At 40.0% G+C, this 21,103-nt stretch overlaps 2 protein-coding genes across 4 annotated transcripts; both read right to left on the reverse strand.

The window, feature by feature from the left end:
* Positions 1-9,972: 9,972 nt before the first annotated feature.
* Positions 9,973-14,439, reverse strand: snx10a (sorting nexin 10a). The gene is made up of 7 exons (XM_007562679.2): positions 14,109-14,439; positions 11,877-11,923; positions 11,634-11,720; positions 11,454-11,554; positions 11,279-11,377; positions 11,016-11,207; positions 9,973-10,446 (listed from the first exon to the last, which is right to left on the reverse strand). Exons 2-7 carry the CDS (start codon positions 11,907-11,909, stop codon positions 10,350-10,352), a joined length of 609 nt encoding a protein of 202 aa, XP_007562741.1. The 5' UTR covers positions 11,910-11,923; positions 14,109-14,439; the 3' UTR covers positions 9,973-10,349.
* A 1,999-nt stretch (positions 14,440-16,438) lies between these two features.
* Positions 16,439-19,143, reverse strand: cbx3a (chromobox homolog 3a (HP1 gamma homolog, Drosophila)). Of its 3 annotated transcripts, none has more exons than XM_007562639.2 (5): positions 19,024-19,143; positions 18,256-18,406; positions 17,883-18,039; positions 17,604-17,698; positions 16,439-17,071 (listed from the first exon to the last, which is right to left on the reverse strand). In XM_007562639.2, exons 2-5 carry the CDS (start codon positions 18,396-18,398, stop codon positions 16,945-16,947), a joined length of 522 nt encoding a protein of 173 aa, XP_007562701.1. In that variant the 5' UTR covers positions 18,399-18,406; positions 19,024-19,143; the 3' UTR covers positions 16,439-16,944. The 3 variants fall into 3 exon arrangements, with proteins under 3 accessions (XP_007562701.1, XP_007562702.1, XP_016532158.1); XM_007562640.2 differs by having other exon boundaries at positions 19,020-19,126; XM_016676672.1 differs by lacking the exon at positions 19,024-19,143 and adding an exon at positions 18,868-18,957.
* Between the last annotated feature and the right edge of the window lie 1,960 nt (positions 19,144-21,103).

Raw genomic sequence — 21,103 nt, forward strand, 5'->3', positions numbered from 1 at the left:
GTCTTTTGTGATGGATGAACGACAGTCGGCATGGCAGCTCATCTCCTCTCAGGCGGCTGGGTGACAGAGAGAGATGTTACAGCGTACAGACTGTACAACTGCCACACAGCCAGGGAGGCAGGTGTCTCACTCACTCACACACACACACACACACACACACAGCCACACAAACCCCTACACGCGAACCGTTCACCTGTATGTGGCATCAAGGCACCCCAACCCCACCTCCTCGGCTCTCTCCTGCCCCCATTTCACAACCCTGCCACCTCTGTCTACCTGTCTCTCTTCCTCCTCCCCGTCTCGACTCGGCCCATGTTCCCTGTAAGTGAGCTGTCTCTTTGTGGGTGGCGGCCTCCTCGTCTCGTTCGATGCCTCAGACCTGAGCCTGTCAAATGATCTCCCCCGAACCCTCTACCCCACTTTTTTTTCTTTTTTTTTTTTGCCTCCTCCCAATATTTCCCATCCCAATCAATAGGAGTGTCATGAATATTTCACACACCTTAAGCAGAAACGAGTGAAGTGGGGGGGAGGAGGTGTGTCCTGGTTCCTGAGGTAGAGTGTGTGTGTGTGTGTGTGTATGTGTGTGTGTGTGTGCGGGGTGGGGGGCAGGTAGTTGAAGAATAGGATAGAGGGGGAATGGAGGGGATTATCGCTGTCAGGGCGCCAGTGTGGTGGAGAGATGGGGCTTCTCTTCCTGAGTCCGACAGGGCCAATAACTCATTAGAGGGAGAGAAATGTAGAGGTTAGGATGTGACAGGAGGTGAGGGAGATGTGAGGAGAGCTTCCCCTCGTCTTTTCCTACTTTCTGCTCCTCTTTCCCCCCCTCTCTGTCTTCTTTTTCTTTTCCCCATCCTCCTCATATCTCTTTTTTAATAACAAACCACCCCTCACGCACACACCGATACACCCCCTCCATCCCCTCTTTCCCTCAGCAGCTCCCTATAACCCTCTTCTCTTCCACTCCCTTCCCCACCACCACCACCACCGCTACCTCCTCCTCCTCTCCTCCCTCCTTCCATCTGTCTTTCTTGCTGCAGTGCCCATGCTGCCAGCCAGTATAAATCACATCTCCGGGCTTGGCTGCAATGGGCCTGAAAATAAAAAGGCATAAAAGTGTCGGGATGAGCTACGGGCTGGAGGGAGGGGAGGGGGGAGAATTCCTTTATGATGGGTCTAAATCCTCCTCCCACACTGCTTCGTGCACACACACACGGACACACAAACTGCTTGTGGACACTTGCACAATGTGGAGCCCCTCTTCCCTTCCCTCCACTCCAACAGCATTGGTTTGGATATCTCTCTCTCTCTCTCTCTCTCTCTCTCTCTCTCTCTCTCTCTCTCTTTCCCCCCCCACGGACACCTGTACACTCCTCCTAACGCACATCCCCTCTCATCCACATATCATGTTAAGCTCTTTGTTGGCTGTGATCAGAATTGAGACGTCTCCTTTCTGTGTTTGGTCTTTAAAGGGAGAGGGAGAGCCAGACTAAAACTGTAGCCCCGCTTCTGTCGTCCGTCCCATCATTCTTTCATCGGTTTTACAAACCGAAAGACTGAAAGAAATGTAGCGCCTCGAGAAAATATTCATACCACTTCTACTTTGTCACATGTTTTCATGTAGACGGTGCGCCCTATCAGAATTTCATGTGATTTCCTGATAAAAATTAGAAAATTCTACAAATGCAAATAGAGTATGCATTTGTGTTGAGGCCCCCACACCAAGCACCCTTTGCCCAAGTCAATACTTTAGGGAACCAGCATTCTCTGCAATTATAGTTACAAGTTTTTCGGGGCGAGTGTGTACCTGTTTTTCAGATAATGCTGCCCATTCGTTCTCTGGAAAATCTGGACACATCGTATCTGTCGAGCCTTGCAGCACAGAGACTCGATAGGATCTTGGTCTGGACTTTGACTGGGCCATTCTGATGTGCCTTGAACAGACTCTAGCTGTAGAGACATATTCATTAAATTACAAGCTACATCCCGATGAGTCTCGTTTGTCAGAATAAAAGTACCTTTTGAAAATAACATCAGCTGAGCAGCTATTAAACATTATTTTCAATAAACATGCTTTTCATTAAACCTACATTTATGTTTTTAAAAATTGTTCTTTTATTGGTCTGTTGTAATATCACTAAATTAGGAGCTGCATCCTGATGAGTCTCATTAGGCAGATTAACAGTACCTTTTGAAAATAACGCTGTGAAGCGGGTATTAAACATACTTTTCATTAAACCCACATTTCTGTTTTTTAAAAATTGTTCTTTTATTGGTCTGATGTAATATTCTGATTTTATATGTTGTGTTTTCATTAAGTGCTGGCACAAAATCATGGCAGTCAATGGATTCAAAACATCCATCTGTGTGTAATTAATGTACATAATGTGTTTTATTTAGTGATAATGTTCCTAAATAAATTGTTTTTTCAATACTGTTCTATATTATTGAATGGGTCTGTATGTCCGCTGCTGGATGGTGAACCTCTGCATCAGACTTAACTCCTTTGCCACCTCTAAGCGTTTTATTTTTCATCCATTTTTCCGTCGATTCTGACAATCTATGCTGAATAAAATCCCTTCCACAGCATGATACCGTTGCCTCTATGTTTAGCTGTAGGGGTGGTGTGTTCAGGGTGATGGATGGTGTTGTTTTCCTGTTATACATGTCATATTGCATACAGGCTAAAAAAAAAACTCAGTTTGGGTTTTATGATAGGAGCACTTTTAAACTTTAAACTGAATGTTATTATTATATAGTTTTCTCTTCATAATGACGCCATTTTTGTTCTTTCCACAGGGACCAAATTTGTTGAGTGCTCAAGTAGTAGTTGCCCTGACAACAGATTCTCCTACCTGATCTCTGCCAGGCCTATCTGTTTAGGTGGGCATCCATGTCTTGGGAGGTTTGTTGTTGTACTGCAAACACTCTTTCAGTCTGTATGATAGAGGGAACAGTGTTCAGTGAAGAGTCTGCGATATTGTTTTATATTTTATAACCCAAACTTGCTTTCAGCTTCACAACTTCATCCTCTGACCTGTCTGCTTCATTTTTCTGTCTCGATGATTGTTCACTAATGCTCTTTCACAAAACTTCCTAGATCTACTCAGAAGTTTCGTATTTATATTGAAGTTAAATTACACACAGGTTGTTAGCTACACGTTTTCTTAAGGTAAATATGAGTTACTTTGTGCTAATCTGTCTCCTACAATTCCACACAAAAAAAAAAACCCTGAAAGAAGCAATATAGCAAAATATGAAAAAGTTCAAGGATTACAAATCCTTTAACAGGGAGATAAAGTATACATAATAACTGGAATGTCACATGGAACCTTGCGCTACTTCATTACATCTTGGTTTAATGTGGATAAGCAACAAGGGAAAAACAAAAAAAAGAAAAAAAAGAATAACCTATGAAATGGACATCGTTACCCCCGATAGATTTATTGAGGGGATGAAGATCAAAAATGGAACATCAGTCTTAGAGTGAGCCTTCACCAAGTACCTAAAAGCTTTCTTTACTGTCTAAGATGGATTTTACAAAGATCTTAACCCTGGATCGTAGCACAAAAGGAGAGCCACTTCTTTGAGCATAATGGCAATTGTGGGCAATTTATGATCACTCTGGCCCCCATCCATGTATCGTTCTGAGTAAATAAACCAATAAAAAATGATTGAGGTGGCCTACAACATATTGAAATGAGCCACACACTGGCAGAGATGCATCGTTAAAGTTGTTCCAAATGATTATGGTGAACGAAGATGGAGGTGAGGGAGAGCGCCGCGGATGGGGGAACTCCATCACCTGCTAAAATTAACCTATGGCTCAGAGTTCTACTTTAATCTACGTCCTGATGCGCACTTTGTCAATTCTATTAGATCACACTGAGCGTGGGGAATGAGCGCACATGCACGCGCGGATCCACGGGGCGATGATGATAATGGTGAGCGCCTCCCCAGGTGGAGGCCGTTCAGTCACGGCGGGAGCCATCTCAGGCCTAATTATGCTAGCTTTGGCGTTTTTAGCTGTATTGATCAAAACGCTGAAACAAACAAGAAATGCTTATCAAGCTGGAAAAGAAGAGCCCTCCGGAGTTGTGTGTTTGTTTACGTCTTGTGTGTGCGTGTGTGCGTGTGTGTGTCTGTGTGTGTGTGTGTGTGTGTGTATATGTTCTCCACGGTAGTGAGTGAGAGTTATGTCGGAGGGCTGAGAGGTTGTGAGATATTGGCGGTTGTAAAAAAGTGCAATTCTGAGGTTTTGAGTTATTAATTACAGCCACCCTTGCCCCTATGTCTTCTTTAACAGCCATTAGAAATACAGCCACACAATTTTCCTTCTTTCTTTCTTTCTGTTTTTTTTTTTTTTTTCACGCAGAGGCACACTCCTGCAGGCCTCGGGATATAGACAAACACATGTACACACCAGGAGAATCATGCACACACACTTTTACAGAAATTAGCTCACCCGTACCAACACTGAGCCCGACAAAACCCTGCTCTGATGAGCAAGCTCCCGTTGACCTTGGAACTCTCTGGAAAGACAATGCAAGGGGAGGCATGCTGCGCAAGGGAGGAGGCCGGGGGAGGTGGTGGTGGGAGTTGATAAGATGGAAGGGAAGGGAGGGAGACAATAGATGAGAGGAGCAAGGGATGGAGAGGGGAAAAAGGGGGGGGGAAAGGTAGAGCGTAAGAGGAGCCGTTTGGTGTGGGCCAGGAGGGCAGCACGCCCTCCCCTTCTCTCCATCTCGGCTCATCTCGAATGCAAATGTGGTTTTCTATACGGTTCCTTTGTGTCGCTTCTAACTGCTCCAGAGAGAAGCAATTACAACTGCTCCATTCACTCAGAGAGAGAAAGACACGCATGGCTGGAGAGGGGTAATTAATAAAGAGATGGAAGGGGCGGTGGAGGGAGGGGGGGTGAAGTATCAGAGGGCAATCGCGTACCTGTGGAGGATCTTCGAGTCGAGGTTGAAGAGGGGGATATTGATTTTAAAGCAAGTCTTGCCACTGACTCAGTCGGCAACAGTAAAGCCGGCCCGGCTAGTAATTTCTGGGTGAAGAGTCAAAAGTGAGAGGTTACTGGGATTACGCCGAGAGTTTTATATGGAAAATGTGTAATACAACGTGAAAGTGGGAGCCCTCAAGTAAATATGTCACATCCATCTCCCAGTCACAGGGCCTCGCAGCCAAACCCCACACAATTTATTGAATCAAAAGATCCAGATATGAGATCACCCTCCACTCCGAACAGACCGCTGCTGTGTCTGACTGCCGTCACAGTGGCCAGGCACAGCCTCGAGGTATGGAGGGCGCTTCTTTTTATGGCAGTCATTTGGGCCGCTAATATGTCATCTCCATTAGCCGACTTTTAACACTCTCAGATAGATGGCCCGCTGACATTTATCTGTGCACGGGTCATATTTTAGCTGTTAAACGGTCTGTGATGTGCGGAGTGAGTGCGAAACCTTGGCATGTGTATGTTTTAGGCATGCGGTGGCGGGGTTTGTGGAGGGAGACCCATTGACTTTAAATGACAGCTTGTGCAATTACACTTAAGACGGAATTATCCAAAAGACAACAGATGTGCTGACTTTTGACCCCAGAACAACACATAACTGCACAGTTCACACACACGCGTGCCTTTCTCCTGATTTGAACTTTACCTTGCAAAACTGTTTTTTTTTTGTTTGTTTGTTTTTGTTTTTTTCCAAGGCCCTCTAGAACTTGACAAAACAAAACCTTAGTCTGGTAGGTGGCACACTAGAAAGTCCAAAATATGAGAAACACATTACTTTTCCCTTATTTTGGTATCTTATTGGAAGTTTTAGGATAAATTATGACTAGATTTAGCTGTAAATATTGATCATTGCTAATGTAGCAAACCTTGAACGATATGTTTTAGACAAACAGGTAAAACGACCTCCATTGTCAGGTAGCAATAAAGTGCATCTGGAAGGTATTTACAGCAGTTCACTTTTTCCACATTTTGCTATGTTCCAGCCTTATTCCAAATTGGATTGAATTCATTTCTTTCCTCAAATACACTATTCGCCATTGTGACAATGTGGAGAAAAAAAAAAGTTTCTGTTTTGCACATCAATCCAAAAATAGAAAACCAAGACATCACATTTAAGCAAGTATTCACAGCCTTTGCTTGGTGCTGTGTTGATACGCATTTGGCAGTTTTTACAACGTCAAGGCTGTGACTCTCAATTTCGTTCCACCTCATGTGATACGTGATGTGAATGACAATAAAGTATCTTGAATCTTGAATCTTTTTGAATGTGATGTCACAGGCTTTGCTCACCAATCTCTAGGCAGCTTGGCCCACTCTTTGCAGTACTTCTCAAGCCCCATCAGGTTGGATGGGAGACATCCATGCAGCCATTTTCAGATTTCTCCAGAGATGTTCACCTGTATTCAAGTCTGGACTCTGGCTTCCATGTGTCTTTTATTAGGGAGTGGCTTTTGTCTTGTCACTTTCCTATAGAGGCCTGATTGGTGGATTGCTGCAGAAATAGTTGGCCCTCTGAAAGGTTCTCCTGTTGTATTAAGTGGAATACATTTTATTTTTTTTCAAACTGTACTAGGTTTTCAGGGTAAGGCCGTTCCAAAACATTTGATAATATGTTTTTTTGTATGGAAGAAGCAGTCAGTCTCTCCACAGAGGCTCTCTGGGAGCTTAGGGAGAAGACTGAACTCTTGATGGGCCACCTTCAATACATCGCCTCTGAACCACAATAAAAGTGCTGACATTCCTTGCACTAATTCCATCGTGTGTCTCTGGGAACCGAACATTGAGTTCAGCACATGTACCGGTAATTCTCACACTCTAAAGGGAACATCTTATTACACAGCTGTTGTTCAGCTGGGGAAGTCATCAGCAGATTTAAACTTATGCTTAAGTAGAAAAAACTAAATTCTGTCACACCAATAAATAAACAAAATGCTGGGTGGGTCTTTAAGAAATAAGATGGGATTTTGATTTCAGAGGTGGGAGGAGACACACAAGTGGCTCCTTTTTTTGGATTAAAAACTTTCTTTTGTGCTGATTTTACAGACACAAGGTACCTTTCACCTTGTGTGTGTGTGTGTGTGTGTGTGTGTGCGTGAGTGCGTGTGTGCGTGTGTGTGTGTGTGAGAACTGCTCTTACGAATGAAGATTTATTGACTGACTGATTCTGAGTGTTTCTTAATTTTGCCAGTTCATCACAGAAATCTCTATATACTGTGGTCATCATACACTGGTCAGCAAGTTGCTTGCTGAATTAGATCATTAGTAAGTGCAATACATTTAATGTTTCCAAACTATTATAGGTTACAAAACATTAGATAATATATGTTTTTGTATGAAAGCAGAAGTCCGTTTAAGGATCTTTAATTTTTTTTTCTGATAATAGAAAAGATTGTAAAGAGGAAAAAATAGATTTTAGATTGATAATAATACATTGTAGTTTTTTTTTTGTTTGTTTGTTTGTTTTTTTACAGTCTTTCTCAAATTCTAATATCCAGACACTAAACCTAATTTTGTTTTATTGTACTTAAGTATAAGTTTAAATATGATGATGACTTCCCCACCTGAACAACAGCTGGGTAATACGATACTCCCTTTAGAGTGTGAGATTCATCCTTCAGATTGTTTATGATAAATTATGGAGGATCGCTTCTTTGGCCATACAAAAAAAAAAAGCCCATAGAAAGCTACAAGCTCTAGACTGAGGCCTACATACTTTCTCAACAGTTCAACATCTGAGGCACAGGGAGTCAGGGTGTGCAGCATCAGCAGAAAAAAAGCAAAAAAAATAAAAAAATAAAAAAAAATAGCCTCCCAACTACAAAAGAGTACAGGTAATTAACTTGTAGCCTACAGGGAGATGATGAGGAGAACAGAGGGGAAAAGTGAGAGAAGTAGAAAAATGGGTGTGGAAGTGAGCGCAGGGCCAGGGTGAGAGCTACGCAGGCTAATTGCTGGTATGGATTTTACCATTGTTGGCTTTTGTACGGTCAAGGAGGTGAATCCATTCCCCTGTGGTGGCATCAGGTGAGAGACTAAATGAGCTAATAATTTACACTCAATCTTAAACCAGTATTGACGGTCACCCACGTATATTGAAAAGCGTTAAGAAGATTGTGACCGTAAAGCAGCTGTAAATATGATATACCAGTCGTGTCATTTAACTCTGCGCATACATCACCTTTCCCCTCCTACGCACAAAAGTATCCCCCCCACCCCCCATTAAAAAGCATTACGTTACGTAAAAGACTCTTGGTCACCTGTCCAAAAGCACTGAAGTTGACTAATGTGATAGAAAATTAACAATTAAATATCACACGGGCCCAGAGCCATCGCAACGTGGACCGTTCACAACCCAGTGGACACCCTAATTGCTTTCAAATACAATTGGGTTTGGGCTTTGTTTGGTGTTTTTGAGGTATGAAGCGCATCAATGCACACTGGAAATTGAGTTATAAATTACCAAGCTGAAATAGACATGTACCGTGAATACTCAATATCCAAATGCTGGTTGGTTCCCCCCCCCCCCACCACCCTTCTCATACTCCCCTCCTTCAAAACTGCAGATGTGCACACACACACACACACACACACACACACACACACACACACACACACACACACACACCAGATGCAAACGCGTTCAGCTGCATTTCATTTTTGCAGAAAAATTGACCCGCTCTGAACCAAACCGTGTGTGTCATAACTGTATGCTTGTCAAGGGGTGTACACTGATAAGGTCAGCCTTAACAGCAAACAGATTGAGAGCTCCAAACACAAACCAGTGGGACTGGAAGGGGATGGGGGGGGGGGTATGGGGGGGAATGACAACAGGATGAGGAGAGAAAATGTTCACTCATGCACGGCTTTCGCTCGTGTGCTTTCACAACTGTCAGTGTTGCGCGTACGTACGCAATAGTGTTTGCGTTGTGAAAAACAGCTCAGCGGCTGCCGTGTGAAGTCGTTGACAGCTTCATTATGGCCTGTGCGCACAGGGAGATGGTGTGATCCAGAGGAAAGAAGAACAGAGACAGGACGGGCCAGGTTTAATGTGGGGAGGTATGGGGGGTGGGGGGCATCCTCATGTCCTGTCCTGTGGTTGGTTGGTGGGGGCAGCTGCTGTCTTCTGTAATGAGCAATTGGTTCCTCCAGTTTAAAAAGGGTGCCAAGTGCTGTTGCATCCTGGGAAAGTTTGAAGTTCAAAAGTAGTCTTGACTAATTCGACCGATCTCATCTAGAATGCCTGAACTGTGACAAACATCTCCTTTCAACAGCCAGAAGTTAGACAGGCATACGTCAACGTGACAAATGCTGACAAACGTGAATGTGCGAGACGTCCTAAATTTTATTGAAGCATCAACTGCACACTAACATTAATGTCAGGAAAACTTCGACACATTAATGCATCACAAATGACACAAGTATTACTGAACCTTTTAGATGCATTTTACTTTCTCAGTGGAGTTTCGGTAACTTCAAGTAATTGCTAGGCTAGAAATCAGATTTGACAGAGCCATTTCTCACCACTGTCCAGAGGTCTGGACATAAATTTTTATCTTATAGCCACACAGGAGGATGTAAAAGTAATAAATGCAAGAACTGCTGATCAAAGTCGCGTCTTGGGGTCAAGGCTACATAACCGGAGATGAAAATCTGAAAATCAAACTTTAATATGTGCACGCATACTTTTAAGTGTGTCTTCCAAGCCCATATTTAGGTATAAGGTAACCAAGTTTTCCTAAAACTGCAGAAACATTCTTACACAGAGGGTGAGAGGATGTTAATATTCTGCAATGCATGTGGCCCTCATTTCTGAACAGCCAACTGTTTCAGTTTAAGATGCTGTCTACACTCCCTCTACTGGACTGTTGGCACAATGCAAACATGTACCATCACTGGAGTCTTGTGAAAAGCAAATCTAAACTTTGCTAAGTAAAATAAATAAAATAAAAATCAACAATTTTTCAAAGACAATTTATTTATCCTGTATCCAATCATAAAATATGATGAAATATTAAAACAATTCAAATCTTGCTTACTATACAGCGCAACACTGAAGCAATAATAAAATGCATTTGACATTTTTAAAGAGTTCTCCATAACTTACATGTTGTATAAATAATGTATATCAAACTTCCTCCTCACAAACATACCATTTAAGTGACAAAGGTCTTTGAGTACAATGAGGTAGATTAAAATCGTCCAAGCAACTTTCCTGGTCAAACATACCATGACTTCAAAGACTATCGCAAACAGGCAGTTACACAGATTTATAATCTGAGGGAAGGTAATGCAGGTTTTAAAACTAATACTGTGCTGTATATGAAAAGGAGAATCCTCAATTAGAGAATCCTCCTTCATTTGAATCATGAAAAGGGACCGGACTGTCTCGAGCCATAGTATCGATGCTCAATCCCAAACCTGAAGATGCAGAGCTGGACAATGAAAAAAAACAAACAAACAAATAAAAAAACAGCAAGATTAGCATCTAAATTGCACTAGCTGTATTTGACCCTTTAGATTTAGTCATGTTACAACTACAAAGAATGAACTTCCAAGTGTACACAACTCCTCTCTCCCCGCTAAATAAAAGCCAGTGCAAACAGATGCCTGCAGGAGCTACGGGGAAATAGTAAACCTGCAAATTAAAATAAATCTGGCTGTTCTGTAAAGGCCTCAGAGATTCAATAGAAAACTGAACAGGCGTCATGAAGACCAAGTGACAGTAGAAAGGTCAGAGAGGACGCTGATGTTTAAACCAGAGCACCATCACAAGATTCAACTTTAACATTTAAAATATATTTATCTTCAAGACTGAATGTTGCACAGAAGAAAATACAGATTGTTCAATAAAACCACATTCAATTTCAACAACTGTGTGATATTTTACATTCGTCCGCCACAGATCCAAACGATGACTCTACATTGAACTTTGTGACTGATGTGAATGTAAAAAACAGTTCAAAGCATATTACTTTTGTAAGCCACTGTAAAAACATCTCACCTCTCGCAGTCCGAGTCATAAGAACTCTTGTCCTCTGAACTGTTGTAGCCACTTCTGGACAGTTGAATAGCTTCAGCCACAGTATACCTGGTCTTACCAAGAGCACACCTTTCAATCCTTCTGATACTGAGATCTGACTGGAGGAAGAGATGGAGCCGACTATCTGATAACAATAAGGGATTCTGAAAAACACTGAAAAAAGAAAATTGCATTAAAACATCTCAGTCAACATAAAAAGACAGTACTTTTATAAAACTACTAACTTTTCTAGAAACTCCTCCAGGCCCTTCATTCTTTTGGATACTTGCTCTTTGTTCTTCAAACTAAAGAAGGGAATCCAGGGTGGCAACTTGGGCAATTCTCTGCGCAGAAGACGAAATATTTTTACGTGCATCTAGCCACGCCAAGCTTATACAAGATTCTTGAGTTTAAACGTACATGGTCAGAGCATTCCCCTCCAGACAGTGACGCAGCCAAACAAAATCACTGTAACTCCGCCTCACATAGGAAGTCTTCTTTCGAAAACACATGCTGTTGGTCTGAAGGAAAAATATTTGTTCACTTATCTTGTCAAAATAAAAATAAAGCAAAGGTCAATATTCGGCCAAAAACACTTGCATGTAAACAGATCTCGTAGTCGATATGAGTGTGCCAGCGGTCATCTTTGTGGAGTCTAGGATCTCGAACACACACGCTCACAAATTCCTGAAAAAGTCAGCGGGAAAATGAGAATCAAAACTTCTTACCAAGTAAAAATAGAGAAAAAAAGAGGGCGGTATAGAGGGGCTTCATGTGGAGCCATTTTCAGTACTTTAGTTCAATCTGATTCTGAAGAGTTAAAGAGTACATTTGAATACTTACAGTTTTTGAGAGACTATCCAGGATACTGTCCATTACTGGTACAAGTTCTGTACAGAAGGTAAAAAAAAAATGTTATACAGTATTGCAAATCCAACTTTTCTTCCAAGCAGACCAGTAATAACATCCAGTATGGGTTTCACACATGAAACTCACTGGTAATTCACGTCCCACCCACCTCCTTTTGCTGTGTAAATAATCGAGGGGTTTGGTTTAAACTAATCCAAATGTGAAGCTAGCGTTGGTAGAAGGATGTTTGAGAATGGATGTTTAAACAGAAGTCCACTTATCTCATTTTGACCTAGCCATTACATTCAAGTTCCTAGGATAAACTAATTTGGACTTACAATATATTGATACTTCAACAGGCAAGATCGACTATTTAAATCCCTTTAATAGGAACTCTTTGAATATCTCCAAGAGTAGTCTGCCCCTTACGGACTGGGTGTGTGGGTCCATTTGTTGCACAACAGCTCCCATCACATGGCCAGTCACAGACCTCTGCACATTGTCAACATGTGTTCCTAGACACATTACTTGAGGCATGCCTAAAGCAGAACTGATCAGAAGAACCAAACATTGTCAGTCCATGTCTAATCTGTAGATGTGTGCTGCAAAACCACCGCATGAAGTCACAAACCAATCAAGTAAGTTCCTGCGGGACAGCATTACTGTACTCATGTTGAGTTAATTGTCAGTTCATGGCACAATTTCTTCGCGTTAAAGAAAAACAATTCTTTGTTGGGACAGTCGATTGTCTCACATAACTGTGTCTGGTCAAATGGGGTCACAAGTTGGCTTCATAGAATGTGACCCTCATTCCTTTTCTATAGTCATTGGCTGACATAACAGCATGTTGTTACAAAATAGATGCTCAGATAAACCAGGAGCATTATTTTGATGCCATTTGAGTTTAATAAAAAAAAATACAATATTCAAAATTACAACCCATTTAAAGCCTTGAAGACTCCACCACCCCTTTTATGTGCTATAGTTATGAAAACACTGAATGTCTTAACAGGAAGTCCAATTTGAAAGAAAAAAACAGAAGTTGACTAAGGACAAGAAAAGACTATTGTTGCACTGTCAGACATTTGTCCCCCTCTAAAGCCATGGTTTCAGATTTTGTACAAGTACCACTGCTACATGGGACAGTGGTACCATGTAACAATGGTACTCATTTTGCAAGGTAAATCCGAAGTTACTTTACCACACCAAACTCATTTGTGAGGTAGGTAGTATTGAACCAAGATCAAGTGCTGGTGGCACAGTTAATGTTGCATTCCCTTTTCCTCCAACGGCAGAACCTGATCTGGGAATGGCGTTACACCCAACTTAACCATGTTACAGCAGCAGGTTGAGGAATCAAAGGGCTTTACCAAATTAATTATTAATACACGTTTGTAACAACTTCTCAACCATATGTACAGTCAAACATTTTGGCAACTGTCGTCGGAAAAATTTATTACTTTAAGTAAGAGTCTGGATGAGAAGAAATAAGAAATGTATTAAAACCTTGCAAGGTGAGAACAGAAATACAGAGTCAAGGAGTCTGTCAAATCTGCTCTGACTAACAGTGGATCTGTTGATTGAACAATAGGTGTGTAACCCTGATTGTTATATATCAGCGATTCTGTGGAGCCCAACACAGATGGTCTGGATTAGTCTATTGTTAAGGATAGGGGGTTGTTCTTTCATGCTAAAGAAGGCAGATAAGTCGTGGGTTGGGGAAGTAACACTTAGTCTCCAGAATCAAGGAGCTCTCCTGCTGTTATATGGCACTGGAAGTCTATAGGAGAGCAGCTTGATCAATCTCATGATAAGATCATTCAGACACATGATCACATCTTCAGATACAATCTGAAGCACAAAAGGGGTGAGGAGTACATTATAACATTTTCTATAACAGCAACACATCCAGATCAGTTTTTTTTTTCAAGGATTTGATTATTGATAAATACAAAAAAAAAAAGAAAACAAAGGAACCGTTGATTACACTATCCAATTTAAATTTTAGGCAGAATAGCATAACCAAAACTCACATTAATGCAAGCTATAAATGTTGCACTGCTTCAAGAAATAGGGTCCTGAGTCAAACCTGCCAGTTAAAATTAACTAAAGACTCAGCGCCTCACGGTATAAGCTGATTATTCAGAGTTGATAAAACTAAATATTAATATTTCAGAGTTTAAAATTCGAAATCACATAGACCTTATGAAGCTAAACAACTCCTACCTTTGTTCTCTTCAATTTCAGAGACTTAATCCGGTGTTTGTGAACAACCGAGACCCGGCTCAGGGCTCTAGCTTGAAGCTCTGCCCCGCCTGTGCTGTAGCTCGGCTATTAACCACTAATAGCTCGGTGCGACCTTCTTCTGGGCACCGGACAGCACACGCTGCTTCAGAGTATCAACAGACCACTTTCCTTTTCTCTGCACTTTTACTTCCCACAAGCCGGGAGCATGGGGGAGAGCAGTGAAAACCTCTGTCGATATGAGAGGATTATTTCTCAGCGTACCTGTTTGTCCCGTAATCAGCCAGCTGGTGGGAGGCAACTGGTGGTTGGACGTTGACCCCACCCCAAGAAACCCAGCTTGCTAAGCACTATTTATTAATACCCATTAATCCTTCGTTTTTGGAGACTGCGCAAAAATACTGTTTATTTTAATATATTTCTTAAACTTTATTCAAAGCTGATAGGAGGAAAAACATTTCAAACAACCTTTAGTTACAAATAAAACACACGACTATTCTCTTTGATTACCTTTTTCCCAAATTCCAAAAGCCCGGTCAATGATAAATGCAATTAGGTTTACTTATATCGTGATAACTTACAACAAATATAATCTCAAGATACTTTTCAACTTAAAAAAAATGTCATCCAATCAAATAGGGAAAAAAATAAATAAAAAAATCAAGATCGATTATCAATTCCAATGTGATCCCATCATCAAAACAATGAAATCAAATTCACTTTGTTTTTCAGTCTGGTCAAATAAGTAATAATTAAGAAAAGCCAGTCGACAGTGATACTAGCCAGAGGCAGAAACACTTTTACATACTATAACAGCACATACATTGCAAATAAATAATAGCTTTAATAAAACCACCCCTTTACCACAAAGTAATTGAAAGTCTAATTCTGATGACTGTTCAATGCAAGACCAGACCTGAAATTACCTAGTGAGCTTTGACCTTACATAAAAAAGCTGATACCCTAATAAGCTTGGCAATTTCCAAACAGTAGTTTCTTTATTTCTAAGCCAACATATAGAATCTTAGACTGAGTTAACTAAAGGACCTCACTTTGATTTCACTGGCAGGATTTTGGCCATTGAATTGAAATGTAATATTTGAAAACAAACATTTATTTGCATTAAATCCAAAGATGGCACACTATGATATTCTACTTTAATGGTATAACTTTCAAATATACACCCACTGGACAACTTATGACATGCATTGTCCTAAAACTGAGTCAGAACCCCATTTGTCATAGGGCTGCTGTAATACTTCATTGTAAAGTGTCAGAAATGTCCAGACTTTGATCCATCTTGAGATGGTATAGCTTGATTGTTACAGATTTGTCAGGTTACACACCCATGACGTGAATCTACAACTCAGACACATTTTAAGAGATACACTATTGGAAAGAGATCTCTCTGAAGTCCTTTTGAGTAAACTAAAAAAGAAACAAGTTTAGATGATTTGAGCTCTGTGATATGTTGCAAGGTGATTGGAGGAAACTGCCGTCAGAAGATGGGTACACCATGATCATAAAGGAATGGACAGGAGAAATTAGGTAGGCTGTCGTTTAAACAGTGTTCTATTGGTGCTAAAAAGCCCAAAGTATTCAAAGAAATACTTTTTCTTTTGTCAAATTCTGACAATCATGTAAATGCTACGATTGTAGCCTCAGCTTCCTATTTTTACCCAACAGGAGTGACACTTATGCTGCTATATATATATATATATATATATATCTGCTTCAACATTTCATGCTAAATGTTCTTAGAGAAGGTATTCCAAATACCTTTATTATGGTGTTATATGAGCTACTATAACTCATCAATTCCGTTCCATTTACCCCAATGTTCTTTGTTACTGTGTATTGCTTAATGTGTAAATTATGTAATCTGAACTTTTGTTTTTAAAATCAAGGTGGTTATGTTAAAAACTATGAAAACCTTTTAGTGGGTCTTATGCTTACGCCAGTGCACCCTGCACATTTAACCATGTCACATTCCAAGTCACTTAAATCCCCCTTCCTGAACTCAAGTCATTTTCAAATTATCTAAATGTGTTTCTTTAGCAGTAAAAGCACCAAGTCTTGGTAATAAATGATCTTACCACAAGAATCCAAAAAAAAGACTGAAAGTGATGGAGTTTTAACTGGCCTTAATGCAAAGTTATAAAAGTTTGCACAACATTACACAAGGTGTTGCCACAGAAGGCCCAACAATATGCTCAAAAGTCTAAAGTTCATCTCTTGTGCCTCTTAATGGCGGTTTGGATTTAATATCCACAAGGCTGCCCTGTAAGAAAAGGTCACACAACTAGAGGAAATTGCAAAAAGGCATAACGATTTGCAATTTATTTTCTTGTTCTTGTCATGTATGCATATGTAGATGGGGGGTCAAAAATAAACAGAGCTATAAATATGTACATAAAAGTTTTAATTGGAACTGGGGATAGCATTTACACTTCATAAACAAAATGGAATTTCAGAACTTGCAGGATAAAAAAAAAACAAGCTCAATTAACAGCTTAACATGTTTCAACTAGTCAAAATTTAAAACATTTGAGAGCAGGCATGAGATGCAAGGTAGCTCTGTCGCAACATGACATTTGGATGAACTCGGTCGCACACATCAGCTGCTCGGTTACTTCACACAGCCATAAAAGCTCTGCTCTGCTGCCAAACAAAGTACAAATGTAGGAAACGCTACAAAACAGTCTAAAGGTAGCTAAAATTCAGAGGCAGACCAGGAGGAGGAGTCGAGTCTTCATGGAGAGAGAGAGAGGAAAAAAAAGAAAAAAAAAAAAAAAACAGCAGAAACTAGAGGGAAGAATCATTGAGCTTCATCCTCCGGACATGAATGCCATGTCAGTCGCTCTTCATAAAAAGCTATGACGACCTGAGGGCAGCGCGTGTTGGCCTCACGGGCTGGGACTAAATCTGCTTCATCCGAGTCTTTCCTGAGAAAGCAAGTGATGGGGAGAGAGAAAAAAAAAACTCATTAAAGTTAGTCAGTGGAGACAATTTCCACTAATAATAAATGTAAAGACAGATACAATTCTTTGTCACACAGTTAAAAACTACTGTGATCCCCTTAAAAATCATAACTAGCCATCCCTTGCAGAAGGGGTTTCTAGCTCCAGTGTCAGTTTTAGATGCATCTCTGAGCATCTAAATATTTCCAACCATTTCCTCAGCATGCCAATGTTCTACAGAGGTCTGGTAGTGAACCATCATTTGATTCAGGTGCGATAAACCAGGGAAAGAATGAAAACATGCAGAATTCTTGCTCTTAAAATACTTTGGACACCTTGCAGGAAACAGCCTGGATTCAGAATAGCTCAATTGTATTTTAGAGGATTTTTAACATTTTACATCCATGAAAACAAACATCTTTGCTTGAGAGCAAAACATTTTAAACTAAAAAAGAAAAAGAAAAAAATGTCTTCAAGCAGTCCTTAGTGACATTTATAGGAATCCTTAGTAGCTTACCATTTCATCAAGAACATCAACTCCCCACTGCTATCCGTGGCACCAATTATTTTTTCTGGGTTGAGGTTTCTGGCAAAGCCACGTGGCTGCTCAGTCTGCAAAACCACAGCATAAGATGAGAATGGAACATTTTCTTGCTACTCACAACTTAAAAGAAAATAGTAATGATGAAGTTATGAGTCTTTGACATAGTCCAGAAATAAATGTAGACCATTAAACGACCACAAACTCAGCTGGTTAAAACAAGGAATTTTCTTTTCTTTTTCTTTTTAAACCAACCTCAGTTTTCTTTGCAGAATCAGTTTCTCCCTCCTCTGTGGAAGCCTTCCTCTTCACAGCCGAAGGCTTCTCTTTGATGTTTTTCTGCGACTCCAGAAAAGCTGAAATCAGTTCGGGGCAGTCCAAGTTCTCCTCGGGCTCCCAAGTGTTGTCAGCACTAAATGAACAAAGACAGGAAGGGGGAGGAACTTTTTTTTTCTCCCCAACTCAAAACTTCCATGAACAGATGCAGAAACCTGAAAGCAAACTTTATCCATGCACGGTAAAGAATGGCAGCACAAACATGCATCCAAATGTACAGCACAACCCCGTAACAGGGAAGCACTTCCAGTTCAGCCAGAGAAGGGATATTTATTATCACAGGGAAACTCACTCAGTAAATCCTTTCCACTTCAGGTAGAACTCCACTTTCCCATTGACGATGCGCTGGTCCATTACTTTTTCCACAACAAACTCCTCCGGCTCCTCCTGAGTCTGCGCTTCCTTCTTAGTTTTGGTGTTTTGTTTCTTGCCCATTTTGTGCTCTATAAACAAGGAGGAGGGATTAGCATCACATTATTAGCATCAAGTCGGCTTGATTAATACGTTTATATAAATATATGTAAAACAACTAGGTTTTTGGTAGCCAGCTATAGATGTTGAAAAGGGGAACAAATTGATATTGATATTGTGAGGCCTTCTCCGTATTGAAATAAACTTGCTAGCATCCGGCGTTAGCTCATTAGCCAGGCAACTCTTGATAGCATTACAAAGGTAAGCCGCTGTGCTAACCTAAGTTAGCTACAAGTTTCGCCGATTTACATTTACCGTTAGCTTATAAACTTTAACATTATGTCCGAGTGGAAAGTTCAAGCATTTCTATACTATGCAATAAATATCATAGCAATGATGCACTAAAAACACACAAGGAAGATAATACAGTGCACCTGGCAAAAGGTATGTCTATTCTTTAGCTAGCCGAATATACAACAATAGAGCTGCGAACCTTGCAGGGTAATAACACTTAAAGAGTCATTGTTAGAGATGCAACCATGCACAATCAGCATGCATTCTGTAAGTTCTCTTTAGTAAAGCTACAAAGTTATATCGAAATTGTGAAAGATGAACTATTTTTGAAGATAAGTGAAATATGCATACCGACCGTAAATCCAGTTATCCACTTGGGGAAATCTCCTAAACACGCGGCCAACTAAATGTACTCTCAAGTTATAGCGCGAAAAGCCACATTTAGGTGCTCTACGGCAACCCGGAAGGAAACACGCTCGCTTTCAGGCTCCGCCTTCTAAGAGAGAATTTTAGCCTTGTTTGAGTTCTTCACTTTTTATTGATTTGAGCAGAACTAGGATTAACATTTTATTTTTTTTTATTTTTTGCATGATTAACGTATGTTTGAAAACAGAAAGAGAAACGTTTTAACAGCAGCAGCTTTTGTAGTTTTTTTTTTAAAACAGGTGTTTCTTCTATGTGGGGGAAAAATGAAATTAAACGTAGAAAAACAAACATTTTGTGACGTTCCAATTAATCGGATAAAGCAGACAGAGCAAATGATTTTGAGATTGAACAAAATTCTACATGATTTCCTTTTTATATTTACTTTTAACAAAATTTCAACATTTGGGTCATTCATTTGTATTCAACTTTCCTCCCTTAATTAAACCAACTTCTACTGTGGTTGCAGCTGAAAGTTATTTGACATCTGACTTTACCAGCTTTGTCCCTTGAAATTTAGCCTATTCTTTGCAAAATAGCTCAATATCAGTCAGACTTAAAAGCCACATAAGTGGACCGTAAGTTTTGTGCAGGTTTTGTACGTTGCTCTTGATTGCAGTCACGTTTGTCCTGACTTTCTCAGGTCTTGCTCTGATCCACCAGCAAGCTGTCCAGTGTATTTCTCCGTTATTGCCAAAAAATAAAAAATGCTGCAGAGGGAATATATTTAAAAGCTCTGAAGTATGTCGTCGTTGTGATTTGCTAAGAACAATCAGACAATAAGTTTTCCTTCTTTTTAATCACACAAACTTATTTTCAACAATCACTCTGAAGTCAAACAAATGATTTTCAGAAAAAAGAAATTATAAAAAAAAGCATACAAACAGCACAACTTAAAACAAATGACATTATGCACTCCAACTTTTTTTTTAGCCTCTTCTAGAACAACTTTCATGCAGTAAATGATAACATCTCACTTCGTTCTCTGATAATCTCAACAGCAACACCCAATAATAAAGAACAAGGAGAAAGTTGGTCTGGTTGCACTGCAAAAAACACAAAATCTTAACTAATTTTGGTCTAGTTTCTAGTGCAAATATCTTAGTACAGCTGAAATAAGACAAAACTAACATAAAAGTAACTTTTCAGCGAAATATAAGCTTGTTTTAACGCAGTCATTCCTTAATATTGATGAAAAAGTTCTAATTCCATTGGCAGATTATTTCACTTATCACAAGACATTTTTCCATGTTATAAATTTAATAATCTGTCAATGGAACAAGTACTGTTTCATCAATATTGTTGACTTAAAATAAGATCCTGTATCTTCCTGGAAAGTGACTGATAAGATAGTTTTGCCTCATTTCAGATATATGCACCAGAAACTAGACCGGAAATACTTGACAAGATTTTGTGTTTTTGCTGCGTGGCTTTGACAGAAGGATAAATTAAAGTGGGGTTGTGCCCAGTACTTATTTATAGGTAATTTTCTTACTTGTAGAAAAGAACAGGTACAATTCCTAACAGACGAGCGGAGTCAAACATTGCCAGAGTGGGTCTGTGTGTTTGATCCAAGGTAAATAACTATATAGTGGAAAGCGAAGAAGTGCAAAAACACCTTGTAAGTACTTGACACAACCTCACCGATCATGAAATAAGAAAAAAATAAAACACCCTTTTTGGATCCTCCAAACCAGTTTGAACAAAGAATAGAAAGTAGAAATGAGGTAAAATCTAAAATTAACAGATTATGCACTTCAAAACAACAAAGTCAAATTTTTTGACGGAAAACAATTTTCCAAATCAGAGACTACTCCAAACATGATACATTTCTCCTCCGCACTCATGCGACTATATAGACCGAAGAACCTTTTAATAGAACGATTTCAACATTAATAATTAACAGATAAGACCATGATGGATGACTGGCAAAAACACTTGTGGGTGTGGATGCTGTTACTGAATCAAAGTTAACTATTTACGGCACAAGTGCCTAAAACTGCAGATGACCG

The sequence above is a fragment of the Poecilia formosa genome, unplaced genomic scaffold, assembly GCF_000485575.1.
Source record: "Poecilia formosa unplaced genomic scaffold, Poecilia_formosa-5.1.2 Scaffold139, whole genome shotgun sequence".
In the NCBI taxonomy this organism is placed as follows: domain Eukaryota; kingdom Metazoa; phylum Chordata; class Actinopteri; order Cyprinodontiformes; family Poeciliidae; genus Poecilia; species Poecilia formosa.

Excerpts from the sequence above, each read along its gene's own strand:
- cbx3a (XM_016676672.1), bottom strand. The coding sequence starts at position 18,928 with ATGCTGATTGTGCATGGTTGCATCTCTAACAATGACTCTTTAAGTGTT. Across the intron at positions 18,407-18,867 it reads AAGTGTTATTACCCTGCAAG|AGCACAAAATGGGCAAGAAA; the intron begins GTTCGCAGCTCT and ends CCTTGTTTATAG. Across the intron at positions 17,699-17,882 it reads ATTCTGCAAAGAAAACTGAG|ACTGAGCAGCCACGTGGCTT; the intron begins GTTGGTTTAAAA and ends GTGGTTTTGCAG.
- snx10a (XM_007562679.2), bottom strand. The coding sequence starts at position 11,909 with ATGGACAGTATCCTGGATAGTCTCTCAAAAACT. Across the intron at positions 11,555-11,633 it reads ACTACGAGATCTGTTTACAT|ACCAACAGCATGTGTTTTCG; the intron begins GCAAGTGTTTTT and ends TTTTTCCTTCAG. Across the intron at positions 11,378-11,453 it reads GAGGGGAATGCTCTGACCAT|AGAATTGCCCAAGTTGCCAC; the intron begins GTACGTTTAAAC and ends TCTTCTGCGCAG.